Below are 13,947 nucleotides of genomic sequence, written 5' to 3'. Positions count from 1 at the left end.
CCTGAGGGGGTGTTTTGGGCACGTCAGACCAGTAGGAGGCCATTGGCACGACCCAGGACACGTTGGGCGGACTATATCTCTCAGCTGGCCTGCATGCCTCGGGATCTTCCGGGAGAAGCTGGACGAAGTGGCTGGTGAGAGTGAAGTCTGGGCTTCTCTGCTTAAGCTGCTGCCCCCGCAACCCGACCTTGAATAAGCAGAAATGGATGGATGGATGGATGATCTTGGGTTACATTGAACTTTCCTTTGCCTGGGTTTGAAATAAGCCCTTGTATTCTCCAAGCGAGATATTCGTACTTCACAGCACTGGAGTGGCTGTTCAGCAATCATCAATCCTGGTGGACGTGTCAAAGTATCCTTGAACAGGACACTCTAAGGCCAGATGCACCTGCTGCTGTTGAGTAGTCAATAAGAATATTCCCGCTGTGTACTGATGAGAGAATGCATTTTTCTTTGTATGGGAGGCACATTATATCTCTAAGATGCAGACGGGAGTATCGTAATGTAAAATGTTCTGTTATGTTTTCCGTATTTTCTATGGAACATAGTGTTTCCATCATTAAACGCAACATTTTGCCATGCCAAATCAAATGCAGTTGAAATACAGTGCATCCAGAAAGTATTTACAGCGCTTCACTTTTTCCACATTTTGTTATGTTACAGCCTTATTCCAAAATGTAAAAAAAATATTTTTTGTCCTCAAAATTCTACACACAATATCCCATAATGGCTAGGGATGTATATTGTTAGGAATTAATCGATTCCGATATCGGTATCCCTTATCGATACCGGTGTAAATATTGATCGGTACTGTATGTAATTAGTGTAAATACATTTTTTCTAACCATTTTTATTATCTTTATTATTTTTGTTTCTTTATTTGTGATTAGTCCAAGTTAGCAGATCCTAGGGCCGGACGATATGGCGAAAAAATAAAGCAAAAGAAGAAGAAAAAAAAATCTGATCTCAATATCATAATTTTTACTTACTTTTTTAACCTGCCAGTTTTAAAGTATCTGTACGAAAGAAAGAAACATAGGGAGTACTTCAACATTTTTTAACATTCTAAGTAAATAAAAAAGTAAACTAAATAAGAAAATACAAATATAACAATGTACCAATAAATTAGAGTTTGCCAAATTTAAGGTGATGTGTTTGTCAAGTGCACGGTCCCCATAAACATCATGTCCCCTTTTTCTCTCAATGACAGAATCTCAGTCACATTACGGCAGTTTCCGTGACTTTGCGCATTTAGATTCTGTTTTTAGCGAACGTTAGTTCCATCTGCGATTTCAATGACATGTAAATCTATAATGGTTTACTTCTGCCTATGTTTTGACCGTAAGAGGGGTGGTAAAAGGTAGACTGATTGGCTGTTCCGCTGTGTCTTTTTTCATGCTTTGCTGCGGCACTTGAGTGATTGTGACAGCGACAAATGTGACGGTCAGCTAGATTTAAAAAAGTACCAGAATTTTAATGGTCCTCTTAGGCTGACCCAATTAGGAACAGGTACCAAAAAATACCAGCACTCGGTATACATCCCTAATAATAACGCTGTTTTAGAAAGTGACAGTCACGTAACGACAGTAAGCATATCTTGCCTTCGCATGATAGTTCTGTTTATCCATTGGTGTTTTTTTCTGTAGCTGGTTCTACACTTTGTCTATTACTGCAGCTTTCTGTGTTATTCTACCCTTTTTCAAATTCTCTGTTAGTTCCATGCTTCTTAAGCCCTTGCCAGCAGTGTACTACAGCCAAATTGCCTTTTTTTCATGTTGACTTTGGTTGCCTTCCGCAGTTGAAGGGCAGCTAATCTGAATACAAGGCACTATTTGGTTGCATCACTGTTTCATTTTTAAGAAATTAAATCTGCATAGAATGTTTTAATGTCAGGACTTTTGAAATGATGCATTGTGTGGCGTGATGAGTTTGTGACTCAGTTTTAATGACTTTCTCCCTTTTGTGCACAGTGTACAACGCGGTGGGACTCGCTGCCTTCGAATTGTTTGACAATGTGGACTTTAACCAGTGGTTCAACAATCAGCTTCTGGGGGAGTTGCAAATCAGCCATAACAGGTGAAGTTCGAAAAGGTTGTTTGCTTTTCCTCAAGAATGATGTCAGCATTTACATTCCGTCTGAGATGGTAACCAAAAATTAAGTTCTCATTTGATAAATGTTTTAAGTTCTACTGTGTGCACAGCAAAGGTGGGATTTGTTTCCACTTCAATTTACATTGGTGTTTGTTTACTTATTATACAGGACTGTCTCAGAAAATTAGAATATTGTGATAAAGTTCATTTTCTGTAATGCAATTTAAAAAAAAAAATAAAAATGTCATTCATATTCTGGATTCATTACACATCAACTGAAATATTGCAAGCCTTTTATTATTTTAATATTGCTGATTATGGCATACAGCTTAAGAAAACTCAAAAATTGTATCTCAAAAAATTAGAATATTACCTCAGACCAAGTAAAAAAAAAAAAATTTATAACAGCAAAACAAAATCTAACATTTGAAAATGTTAATTAATGCACTCAGTACTTGGTTGGGAATCCTTTTGCATGGATTACTGCATCAATGCGGCGTGGCATGGAGGCAATCAGCCTGTGGCTTTGCTGAGGTGTTATGGATGCCCAGAATGCTTCAATAACGGCCTTTAGCTCATTGGTATTATTGGGTCTGGTGTCTTTCAGCTTTTTCTTCACAATACCCTACAAATTCTCTATGTGGTTCAGGTCAGGGGAGTTGGCAGGCCAATCGAGGACAGTAATGCCATGGTCAGTACACCAGTTACTGGTGGTTTTGGCACTGTGGGCAGGTGCCAGATCATGCTGGAAAATGAAATCATCTCCATAGAGCTTTTCAACAGATGGAAGCATGTAGTGCTCTAAAATCTCTAGAAGCGTCTGATTTGGGCTATGGAAAAGAAGCACTGGACAGTTGCAGAGTGGTCCAGAGTCCTGTTTTTAGACGAAAGCAAGTTTCGTGTTTCATTTGGAAGTCAAGGCGCTAGAGTCTGGAGGAAGGCTGGAGAGGAGCAAAATCCAAGTTGCTTGAAATCCAGTGTGAAGTTCCCACAGTCAGCAATGGTTTGGAGAGCCATGTCAACTGCTGGTGTTGGTCCACTGTGTTTCATCAAGTCCAGAGTCAATGCAGCTGTGTACCAAGAGATTTTAGAGCACCACATGCTTCCATCTGTTGAAAAGCTCTATGGATATGATGATTTCATTTTCCAGCATGATCTGGCACATGCCCACCGTGCCAAAACCACCAGTAACTGGTGTACTGACCATGGCATTACTGTCCTCGATTGGCCTGCCAACTCCCCTGACCTGAACCACATAGAGAATTTGTGGGGTATTGTGAAGAAGAATCCGAAAGACACCAGACCCAATAATGCAAATGAGCTAAAGACCGCTATTGAAGCATCCTGGGCATCCTGAACACCTCAGCAATGCCACAGGCTGATTGCCTCCATGCCACGCCGCATTGATGCAGTAATCCGTGCAAAAGGATTCCCAACCAAGTACTGAGTGCATTAATTGACATTTTCAAATGTTTGATTTTGTTTTGCTGTTATAAATCTTTTTTTTTTTTTTACTTGGTCTGAGGAAATATTCTAATTTTTTGAGATACGATTTTTGAGTTTTCTTAAGTTGTATGCCATAATCAGCAATATTAAAATAATAAAAGGCTTGAAATATTTCAGTTGATGTGTAATGAATCCAGAATGTATGATATTTTTGTTTTTTTAATTGCATTACAGAAAATAAAGAACTTTATCACAATATTCAAATTTTCTGAGACAGTCCTGTATATGCTCATTTTCAAACATCAGCATTGCTTAGGACATTGCATATTTAACAGTCATGTCATAATAACACAAGCTAATTTCCAATTGACCTCTGTCACACTATTGATTAAAATAGTGAGTGAACTGCATATTTGCCAAAACGCCTTATTAGCGTTCAGTCAATATCTCACCCGCCGCCGCTAGTGACACAGAAGTAGAACTTGGCGCAGCAGCTTCATCGCTGGTATCATATCGTCTGCAGACTCAGACAGTGAGCTGGGAGATGAGCACATTTAAAAAGTAATAAAAAAGTGCACGAGAGAGAGAAAAATGGAGAGTGAGTGGCTGGAATGAGTGATATGAAGAACAAAGAAGTGCTCTGCAAAAACAGATGCCAGTGCAATCAAAACACGAAGCAGACAGCATTTCAAAAGATCAGCCGCGCTGGCAGCAGGGCGCGCGTGTCAAGGACCTGGCCTCCTGATGTCACAGTGACACTGCAGTTCAGGTGCCCTTTATTTTTATTTTTATTTGAGCATGCAAAAATACAATTGTTATGGATGAGGACTTTTCCTGTGCCTTGGTTCATATTTACTTTACAAATTAGTCAATGTTATTAGAAAATATTCATTCATAGAATATCTCTTGAGTTATATATGATAACAGTCACATTTTATAAATAAAAACTCCAAAATAATCCAGAAAGTCGAATAAACCAACTATATACAGTACGTCATATAGTTAATGCGGTTGCTCCTCCCACCGCACGTAATTGGATGAGTAGAGAAGAAGTATAAAACGTGTGACCATGTAGAGACAGAAATGACATGCCGTCATGTGAATAAGATAAAATAAAACAGGGTTATTTTGTTTGTTTAAGATAAGCATCGAAGCATTTCTGGTGGCTAGGGATGGGTACTGAATGTGGTACTTATTTAGGTATTGACCGCATTTCGGCAGTAAGACGTAAAATCAAACCGTAATCATATATATATATATATATATATATATATATATATATGTATATATATATATATGTGTGGGAAAAAAATCACAAGACTATTTCATCTCTACAGGCCTGTTTCATGAGGGGGGGTTACCCTCAATCATCAGGAGAAATCTCCTGATGATTGAGGGTACCCCCCCTCATGAAACAGGCCTGTAGAGATGAAATAGTCTTGTGATTTTTTTCCCACACATACATATATTGCGCTCTACTACGGTATCGAGCACTATTTTTTGGATAACCTTATTAAGACATATATATATATATATATATATATATATATATATAAAATACACTTTTGTCCAAAAATAAAATCCCAATTTTTTTCTCTGAAAACTGACTTTATGAAAATGTTTTTATTTTTTGGTTAAAACTACACAAGACAACAAAGGGGTGAGGGTTGCTGATGTCATCATGGTATTTCTAATGAAATAGGCTAATAAAAAGGCTAAAGAAACGATACACATTTTAAAACTAGACACATACTGTGTTTGTGTTAAAGTCTCTAAACGCTCTCTTGTTACGATTTGATTATGGTTATGAATTATTCGTTTTTTGACATGTTTATTAATAAGTTACATTAAGGAACCTCATCTGATTATTTGCACATTTCAACATGCAGTATCTGAACATGAGTATGAAGAAGCAAAGCATATATCTAATCCTACTCCTTATCCATATCTTTTTCTGAGAGTTCATACAAAACATAACTTTTTCATGTTTACATCAAGTTCACTTTCTGTGTGAAAGATAAGAAGGTGTCGAGGAAAAAATATTAAAAGTAATTTAATGGTGATAGTCAATGAATGCAAGACTGTATTACTTTCCTGTAATATGGTAGAATCTGTCATAATCTATGGTACTTTTGTAGTTCTCGGCAGAGTTATAAATATGTTTCTGTGTTGCTGTTCCTACGTTATTGAAACAAGCAACAATAAATTATTCTGCATATATATATATATATATATATATATATATATATATATTGCTGTGAAGGAAGATCATTGAATACTTTGAATTTTGTCACCCTTTTGTATTTGATTTCCAAATAAATGCATAGCGCAAAAACACACTCCTCTCTTTCACTTTTAATGCATACTCATTACTCACTGAATACAGTGTCAAAGTTGAAAAATTGGCACCACGGAACCCTTCTGCTGCGTCTTCTTCTCTGGCAAAGCAGTTGTGTTATGAAGTGGATTCGCAATACAACCGCCACACTTCCATGCTAATTTGTTAATGAACATTGATGAACCCAGAAGAGCCAAATCTGTATTTGTGAGTTTATTTCTGGCCACAAATACATTTATAAATAGGAAGCACTGATGTGTGTGAGGAGCGCCATATATCTGAGCAGACTGGAGCGCTCTAACTGGAGGAAGGGAGCCTAGCTTGGAGGCGAATAACAGGATAGAGTTGGAACATCGATTTAACTATTTTTATTAATATCGTCATTAAATCGGTTTTTGATATAAAATTAATTATTTGTGCAGCTATCGTGAGACTCAGAAGGTGCAAGAAAACAAAATATACCAACTGAACAGCACAGTTAACATTATCAGCTCAATATTGAATGCAATTTTATTTTATTATTAAACTATTAACTTTTATTACCACATTAACATTAAAGTACTGAAAATCAGTACTATTAAGTACCGGTATCTACCTATTCCCAGGTACCAGGAATTGGAACCGTGTTGGTTCACATACCCATCCCTACTGTTGGGTATATTGTGGTCATCCGTGACCATGAAGCATCTTTAATTTAATTGTTAGTCAATGTATTTTAATAGGTCTGCCAGACCAATTTCTACAGGGAGCCTTTGTAGGGAAGCCAGTACTGGAGAAATATGATCTACTTTTGTCTTTTGAGAGCATAGGTTTTAGAAACGTACTTGATCAGCAGTTTCCACCTCTTTGTATCAAAAAATATAGTCCTTATATTCATTGAAGTTATATTAAAAAACCTACGTCTATGAAACCTTGCCACAACTTGGTTTTTGTCAAACCAAGATCTAGTCTTATATGTGACTTCTGCTGTTTTTTCTGTTTGTGTGCTGAATCAAGGCATGTTTTGACATATTGTACAAGCTTCCTGAGTATTTTGAAGATACTTTTGTCCCCCATGCATATGTAGATTCTTCATAAATATTAAAGCAGGGGAATTTTCTTATTTACTTCACCAGAGTATAGTCATTTTCCCTCTGTGTAGAAAATCGTGGTTTGTGTTTTTGTTCTCTTTTGCGTGCATAGCTGTGAGTACGCTTTGTAAATGCACCACTTGGCATGCATGTTTTCCAGTGGTATACATTAGTTAAGAGAATATAGAATATGGTTTGGCATATGGATGAGAAAAAAAGTGCTGGCAAGAATGCTAATTTGTTCAGTCACTATATTTTGTTAAATTCACAGAGGTTTGCATCTTGTGCGAAACCCTGCTTGTTTCTCTCTGAGCTGTTGGTCTACTGCGTCTGTCAGATGCTGAACAATGGTCTTCGAATATATCTTTCTTGGAATCAAGAGCAGAGTGATTCCACGGCAGTTACTACAATTTCAGAAGTTTCCGTTTTTGGGGATTTTGACAATGATCCTCTCAGACCAGTCATCTGGAATTTGCTTTTTCTCCCACACTGCTTTAAAAAGTGGTACAACAAATTCAGCAGCAGCCTCTGGATTTACTTTTAAACAGTTCTGCATTAACCTTATCCTGTCCAGGAGATTTGCCTTTTCTTAAAGACTTAATTGTAGAAATTATTTTATCTTTTGATAGAGGGTCAATGCTTATGTCGAGATCCATATGTGCTTCTTAAATTACTGCCTCTGTTAGAGGTGTTGGTCTATTCAGGACTTCGCTGAAATTCTCTGCCCTGTGAGCATCTCTTTCTGTATCTGTTGTAAGAAATCTGTCCATGTTTGTAAGGATTGGTGCATCTGTTGTTCCTCTATACTTCCCACTAATTATTTTGGTGAGCTTGTACACTTTCCCTTGTTCTTCTTTCTTTACTGTGTCTTCTGCTTGTGCTGCGAGACCATTAAGGTATTTCCTTTTTTGTGTTCTTTCCTTTTTCTTTACTGACTTGTTCACTTCTTGGTACTGGTAGTTGTAATTCTATTTTAACCTTTCAGACCTTGAGTTAATTACAAGTTTCTTTATCTTTTTTCACTTCTTGATGGTGTCCCATGTGTCTGCTGATATCCGTTCCTTCTTTTCATTTACTTTGTAACCCAGGCAGGCTTCACTAGTCTGAATGAATGTGGTCTTGGTTCTGTCCCACATATCATTGATTTCTTGAGATTCATCAAGATCTGCTAAGGCTTTAAACATGTTCTTCAGCTGCAGCACAAACAAATGTATAACATTGGGGTCTTTCAGTTTTGCCACATCAAATGGTCTCCTTCCTATTTTCTTGATGCCTGCTTTCCTTAGCTTCACCCTAATTGACACTATGACTAGATAGTGGTTGCTGCTGGCATCACTTTGACGTCAAGGTTTGTCCGTCTCCTGGTACCGTTTATCATGTTGTGGTCAATCTTGTTTTTGTCGCTGTCATTCACTGAAATCCAAGTTAGTTTATGGATGCTTTTATGTAGGCAGAGTGTCCGTCCAATGACCAAATTATTGGCAATTCAAAGATCATTCAACCTTTCACTAGTACCATTCGTGGTTCCACAGCCATGTTTTCCCATCACACTCTCTCTCTGTTTGTGTTGTCATTTCCTATTTTTGAATTCAAGTCTCCCATTACAATTTTGGCATTTCCTGGAACGCCACTTAGTTCACCTTGTACCTGATCATAGAAGTCATCTTTATTGAGATCATCACTGTCATTTGATGGATCATAACATTGGAGAACTGTGGTGTTTGTTTTCCTTTCAGCCTAATTTTGATCAGTCTGCTGTTAATAGGTTTCCATTCTTTAAGCTTTTTTAAACTCCTTCCCTCAGTGTGATTGCAACTCCCTCATAGTGTAGGTTGTCATCTCTCCTGGAGTACACTACATTTTCTCCAGTGTTGGTAATGATCTTTCTGAATCGTGTCCATCTACATTTGCTTATTCCAAGGATATCAATCTAATAATGCCTCATTGTTGATGTAACTTGTGCTAGCTGCCCAGTTTCATACATTGTCCTAACATTCCAAAACACAATATTAGTTTTACGTTTGGTATTTAGGACTTCCGATTTTTTGCTCGTGGCTTCCTTCCCGCTTTCACCACTGCTATTTGTAGATGCTCTCCTTCCCGCTTTCGCCACTACCATTTGTAGATGCTCTCCTTCCTGCTTTCACCACTGCCATTTGTAGATGCATCTACTGATAACTTTGGAGGCCCATCACGCCAGAAAGTTTTGGTTATATTTGTTGTTGCTTCTTTAAGATATTGCTTTTCACAGGACAAGGTTGTTAGCGCAGTGCCCAAACCCCAACCTCGAGGGCCAGTGGATCACTCTTTGTCTGGACTCTCACCTTTGACCTGTTTGTCTTGGGTAACCCTAACAGGAGCCAAAGCTACCGCCAGCATAGCTCTCGGGATCACTGAAACACGGAAACTCCTCGACCACATTCCCGTGGAGCCACTGCTAAACACGTCCAAAACCGTCACTGCATTGAACACATTCCTATTTGTTCTCTATACTGAACTCTAGCAATAAAAAAATAAAGTTTAACAATAATAATTTGTTTCTAAAGACTTAAAACTCCTGAAAAACAATTGGACTGTCCCTCTATAAGCTTCAATCAAAACTGTTTTTGGCAAATTAGACTCGTTTTTAAAATTTATTTTTAATTTTACCTAATTCATCTTCTTTTATGCAAAACACACATTCACAGCTATTTTTTTTCAATTCTGCAGAGTTCAAAGAGCACATAAAAAATTAAAAAATCACCCCTTGGGATTATCTTTAAACTCATTACAAAAATACGAGGGAAGGTCAGAAGTACATTCAAACAAGTGATCAGTTAAACATAAATGGTAGTGCAGCTTACAACGCTAATGACCCAACATTATACATTGCCCATAAAACTTTTGAGGCTATAGTCAATAACTCTAGTAACATCTGCTGTGGGTCTTGTGGAACCTGGAGGCTATCGTGTCCCTAGCAGATGTCCACTTGGACCAGCAGTCTTACAATATTGTGGCCAAATGCACTTTTGAGTGTCCAGGTGCTCAGCATGGCATTTGGACTGTCTACATTGACAAGACGGTCAAAGTTGTGGCGCCCTTGTCCTGGTCTTCAATCCATCTTGCCTGTCACAAAGAAATGTATGATTTACGGCTGGGGCATGAGGGTGAAAATCAAAATCACAATTACTTCGACCTCGACTGTGGAATATCTGTGATTATATGACTCTCAACTGCTTCTCTACTTTTTGTTGTCATCCTTGTTTAACAAAAGTGTGCCCTCATAACTGACTTTTTGGGTACGAGCTGCTCACATTGTACTGTTGACTCTGTGTTTGAGTTTTCCTCTGTAACAGTGGGCTGGATGAGACAGTCTTTATGTTTCCATGCACTAAATTAGTCTGATTTCTCAAATAGTTTGTTTTTTTGTATTTTCACACTTACGCGTGAAGTCCAAGTGTCCATGCACTTTCTCTAATTCGACTATTGGTCATACGCAGTGTGCCTTTCGTACACTGGGGAGCGCTTATTTCCTTTTAGCGCGGTTAATGTATTTATTTTCCCGTATGATGTCACACTAGGCAACTGTGCCTTCTAACACGTTAACAGCCTAGCTCTGTTGTGATGTCCACTATAATATTTGCACAGATTATAAATATTACGTCTATATTTGCTATTTTGATGTTAAACAGCAGACAGCATCAATAAATGATCTTGGATTGCGCTACGAACATGACGCCACTATGTATCGGGGCGGATGCAGGTCAGATGTAATGAAAGACCGGCGGAACAGTTTTTTGAAGGAATTTTCGTATGTAAATCATGGAAACAAAACGTTTGAATGTCTCAAAGTTCATCCAAAAGGTTCTGTGGATTGATGGAAGGAGTTTTGAATCCGAAGGAAAAGACTGTTCGTGCCCCGACTGATATCCTTTGGAAGATTGCTATTGTTATGGATTATTTTACCAGTTGGGCGGAAAGTGAATCAGTTGGCTTGCACAGATGCAGCGTGAAGAGTTTTGTGTATGCTCTATTACTCTCTAATATACCTGCTTCATTCTATTTAATCTCATTCGTATTTCGTTCGGGAGTCCGGCATTCTACATTTCCTTAGCTACCTTCTTAAAAAATCTGCGTTTTTTTCAACCATCGATGCACTTCAAAATGTTTTATTCTCTTAATTTGTGAAGTAAATAAACAGTATTCTCTTCATTATAATTTTTGCTACGTTTTTATTGAATAGTATCTGCTTCCGGGTGGTTTCCCGCGTCTTGAGACTGGCTCATGCGCAATACTAAGGGTCCTCTCCTGCCGAACATTCCCTCTCGAAAAATTTGGTTTTCAATTGCATAATCCAGGTGTGTTAGTCCAACTTTTCAAAAACCGAACACGATCAGATATAACGTGTTTCCATGGGCTGTAGGAGGCTTATTTAGAGCCAAACTATTTGAGAAGTCGGATTAATTTAGTGCATGGACACATACTGAGTGTCATGCGATTACTTTTTTTTCTGATTTTCTCCAGACTTTCACGCTTTGTGACACCTCACTGCCTGTCGCGTAATTACATAACTGGTAGTGTAATGCTGTATTAGTATAACGAGAAATACTAGGGGTACAAAAAACTAAATAGCGACACAGCAGTTTTTTGTCCGTTAAAAGCTCTCCATGTCGGTTTCGATTATTTTTCCGACGAATCACCCAGCTATAGTATGGCTAATATTTGACCACAGTCATCAGTGTCCTAGTTACCCTACATACATGTTATTGTCACGGATTACCCGACAAGAGCTTTTATGTCCTGCAGACAGTGGGGTGAAGAGGTTGGCTATCTTCTCCATTGTTGGACTCAGCCTGCATTCATACGATGCTGTGAAACACTGACATTTTTGCTTTGCCTTTTGTGGCTTGACCTTTTTAGTTTGTGTTGAAGACTTCTCTGTCTCTCTCTTTCTCTGTCGCTCCCTTTTAAAAAAAAAAAAAAAAGCATTCTAACTCTTAAATAAATTAAATAAAAGTCTGCTTATAATGGACGTAACGAGAGGTCTTCTATTTCGCTCATAAAGCGCTCTAAATAATCCAATCCAATCCACTTTATTTATATAGTACATTTAAACAACACAAATGTTTCCAAAGTGCTTCTCAAAAATATTAAAAACAAGATTCAAATAACCATCCAAAAAGCGCCAACAATAGTCCATTTACATTTCGTGACCTGCATTTTAATTGAGTATTATTGATATTGTTGTTATAAGCGCTAACGCAGACAAACTATTTTTAGCGGCTTATTGTCACAGAAAGATAAACGTGTTGCTGCTATATTGACGTCATGGGCTAGTGAGCTGCTTTCCCGCGTTGGACCTTGTGAAAAATGTATTCAAGATCATAAATAATGCCTCTCACCTTGATAGTCGAAGAATGAAAACTTAATCCCACAAGTTGGTCAACTTTGGCATCCAATTTAGACCTGTGAATGGCGAGAAATTAAAGGATCATGAGTAGAGATGTCCGATAATATCGGCCTTCAGATAAATGCGTTAAAATGTAATATCGGAAATTATCGGTATCGTTTTTTTTAATTATCGGTATCGTTTATTTTTATTTAATTATTTTTTTTATTTTTTTTAATGAAATCAACATAAAAAACACAAGATACACTTACAATTAGTGCACCAACCCAAAAAACCTTCCTTCCCCATTTACACTCATTCACACTCAATCATACAAAAGGGTTGTTTCTTTCTGTTATTAATATTCTGGTTCCTACATTATGGGTGGCATGGCGTAGTGGGTAGAGCAACCGTGCCAGAAACCTGAGGGTTGCAGGTTCGCTCCCCGCCTCTAACCATCCAAAAATCGCTGCCGTTGTGTCCTTGGGCGGGACACTTCACCCTTTGCCCCCGGTGCCACTCACACCGGTGAATTGAATGATGAATGATAGGTGGTGGTCGGAGGGGCCGTTGGCGCAAATTGCAGCCACGCTTCCGTCAGTCTACCCCAGGGCAGCTGTGGCTATGAAAGTAGCTTACCACCACCAGGTGTGAATGAACGATGGGTTCTACATGTAAAGCGACTTTGGGTACTTAGAAAAGCGCTATATAAATCCCAGTTATTATTATTATTATTATTATATATCAATATATATCAATACAGTCTGCAAGCACACATGATTGTGCGTGTTGCTGGTCCACTAATAGTACTAACCTTTAACAGTTAATTTTACTAATTTTCATTAATTACTAGTTTCTATGCAACTGTTTTTATATTGTTTTACTTTTTTTTTTATTCAAGAAAATGTTACCTTATCTTCACCATACCTGGTTGTCCAAATTAGGCATAATAACGTGTTAATTCCACGACTGCATATATCGGTTGATATCGGTATCGGTTGATATCGGTATCGGTAATTAAAGAGTTGGACAATATCGGATATCCGCAAAAAGCCATTATCGGACATCCCTAATCATGAGTCATTCTTCATCTAAACAGGTATATATTTACATCCTAGCAGTCGACATTCCAGTGGCAACAGACATTGTACATTAAGTAAGGTTTGATTATGTGTGTTGTTTCTTATGAAGTTTGCAGTGAGTAGTAGGGTTTGAATTTAACCACGGCAACCATGGCAAGTGCCACAACCGCCCTTGTCATTTTCTGTATTGCCCTAAAAAGTTGACCAGCATCGACTGCAAGAACATGCCGTGACCTCCCTTGACCTTTTACTTGTTAATGGACAATTGTAAGGTAATGGTTTCTTCAAATAAATTGATAAAAACACCCCAACATTACTTTTTTTTTTCTTACATTTTCTTACGTTTTTCCACTGTTTAAGACATGGCATGATTAATTTATTAACAACATGGGCGTGTGTCAAATATTAACCAACAACGAGAACAGCAGAGTTGTTCTAAGATTTTCCGAGAGATACTAGTTGCATCAGGGTCAGGTGTTCGGTGAATTTAGGTCAGGCAGCTCTCAAAATGTTGAGTAAGGAACGAATAAAAAAAAAGAAAACAAACAATTA

The 13,947-nt window shown here is 37.9% G+C and overlaps 1 protein-coding gene across 2 annotated transcripts in view; it reads left to right on the top strand.

Moving 5' to 3' along the window:
* ipo11 (importin 11) overlaps positions 1–13,947 on the top strand; it is a 245,195-nt gene that overhangs the window by 74,821 nt on the left and 156,427 nt on the right. For both annotated transcript variants that reach the window (XM_061928189.1, XM_061928188.1), the window contains one exon: positions 1,971–2,076. In XM_061928189.1, coding sequence (XP_061784173.1) covers positions 1,971–2,076 — 106 coding nt within the window. The remainder of the gene's footprint in view (positions 1–1,970; positions 2,077–13,947) is intronic.

The sequence above is a fragment of the Nerophis lumbriciformis genome, linkage group LG33, assembly GCF_033978685.3.
Source record: "Nerophis lumbriciformis linkage group LG33, RoL_Nlum_v2.1, whole genome shotgun sequence".
NCBI lineage: Eukaryota > Metazoa > Chordata > Actinopteri > Syngnathiformes > Syngnathidae > Nerophis > Nerophis lumbriciformis.
Note: the sequence above shows the minus strand (reverse complement) of the source record. Positions and strands in the feature narration are given on the sequence as shown.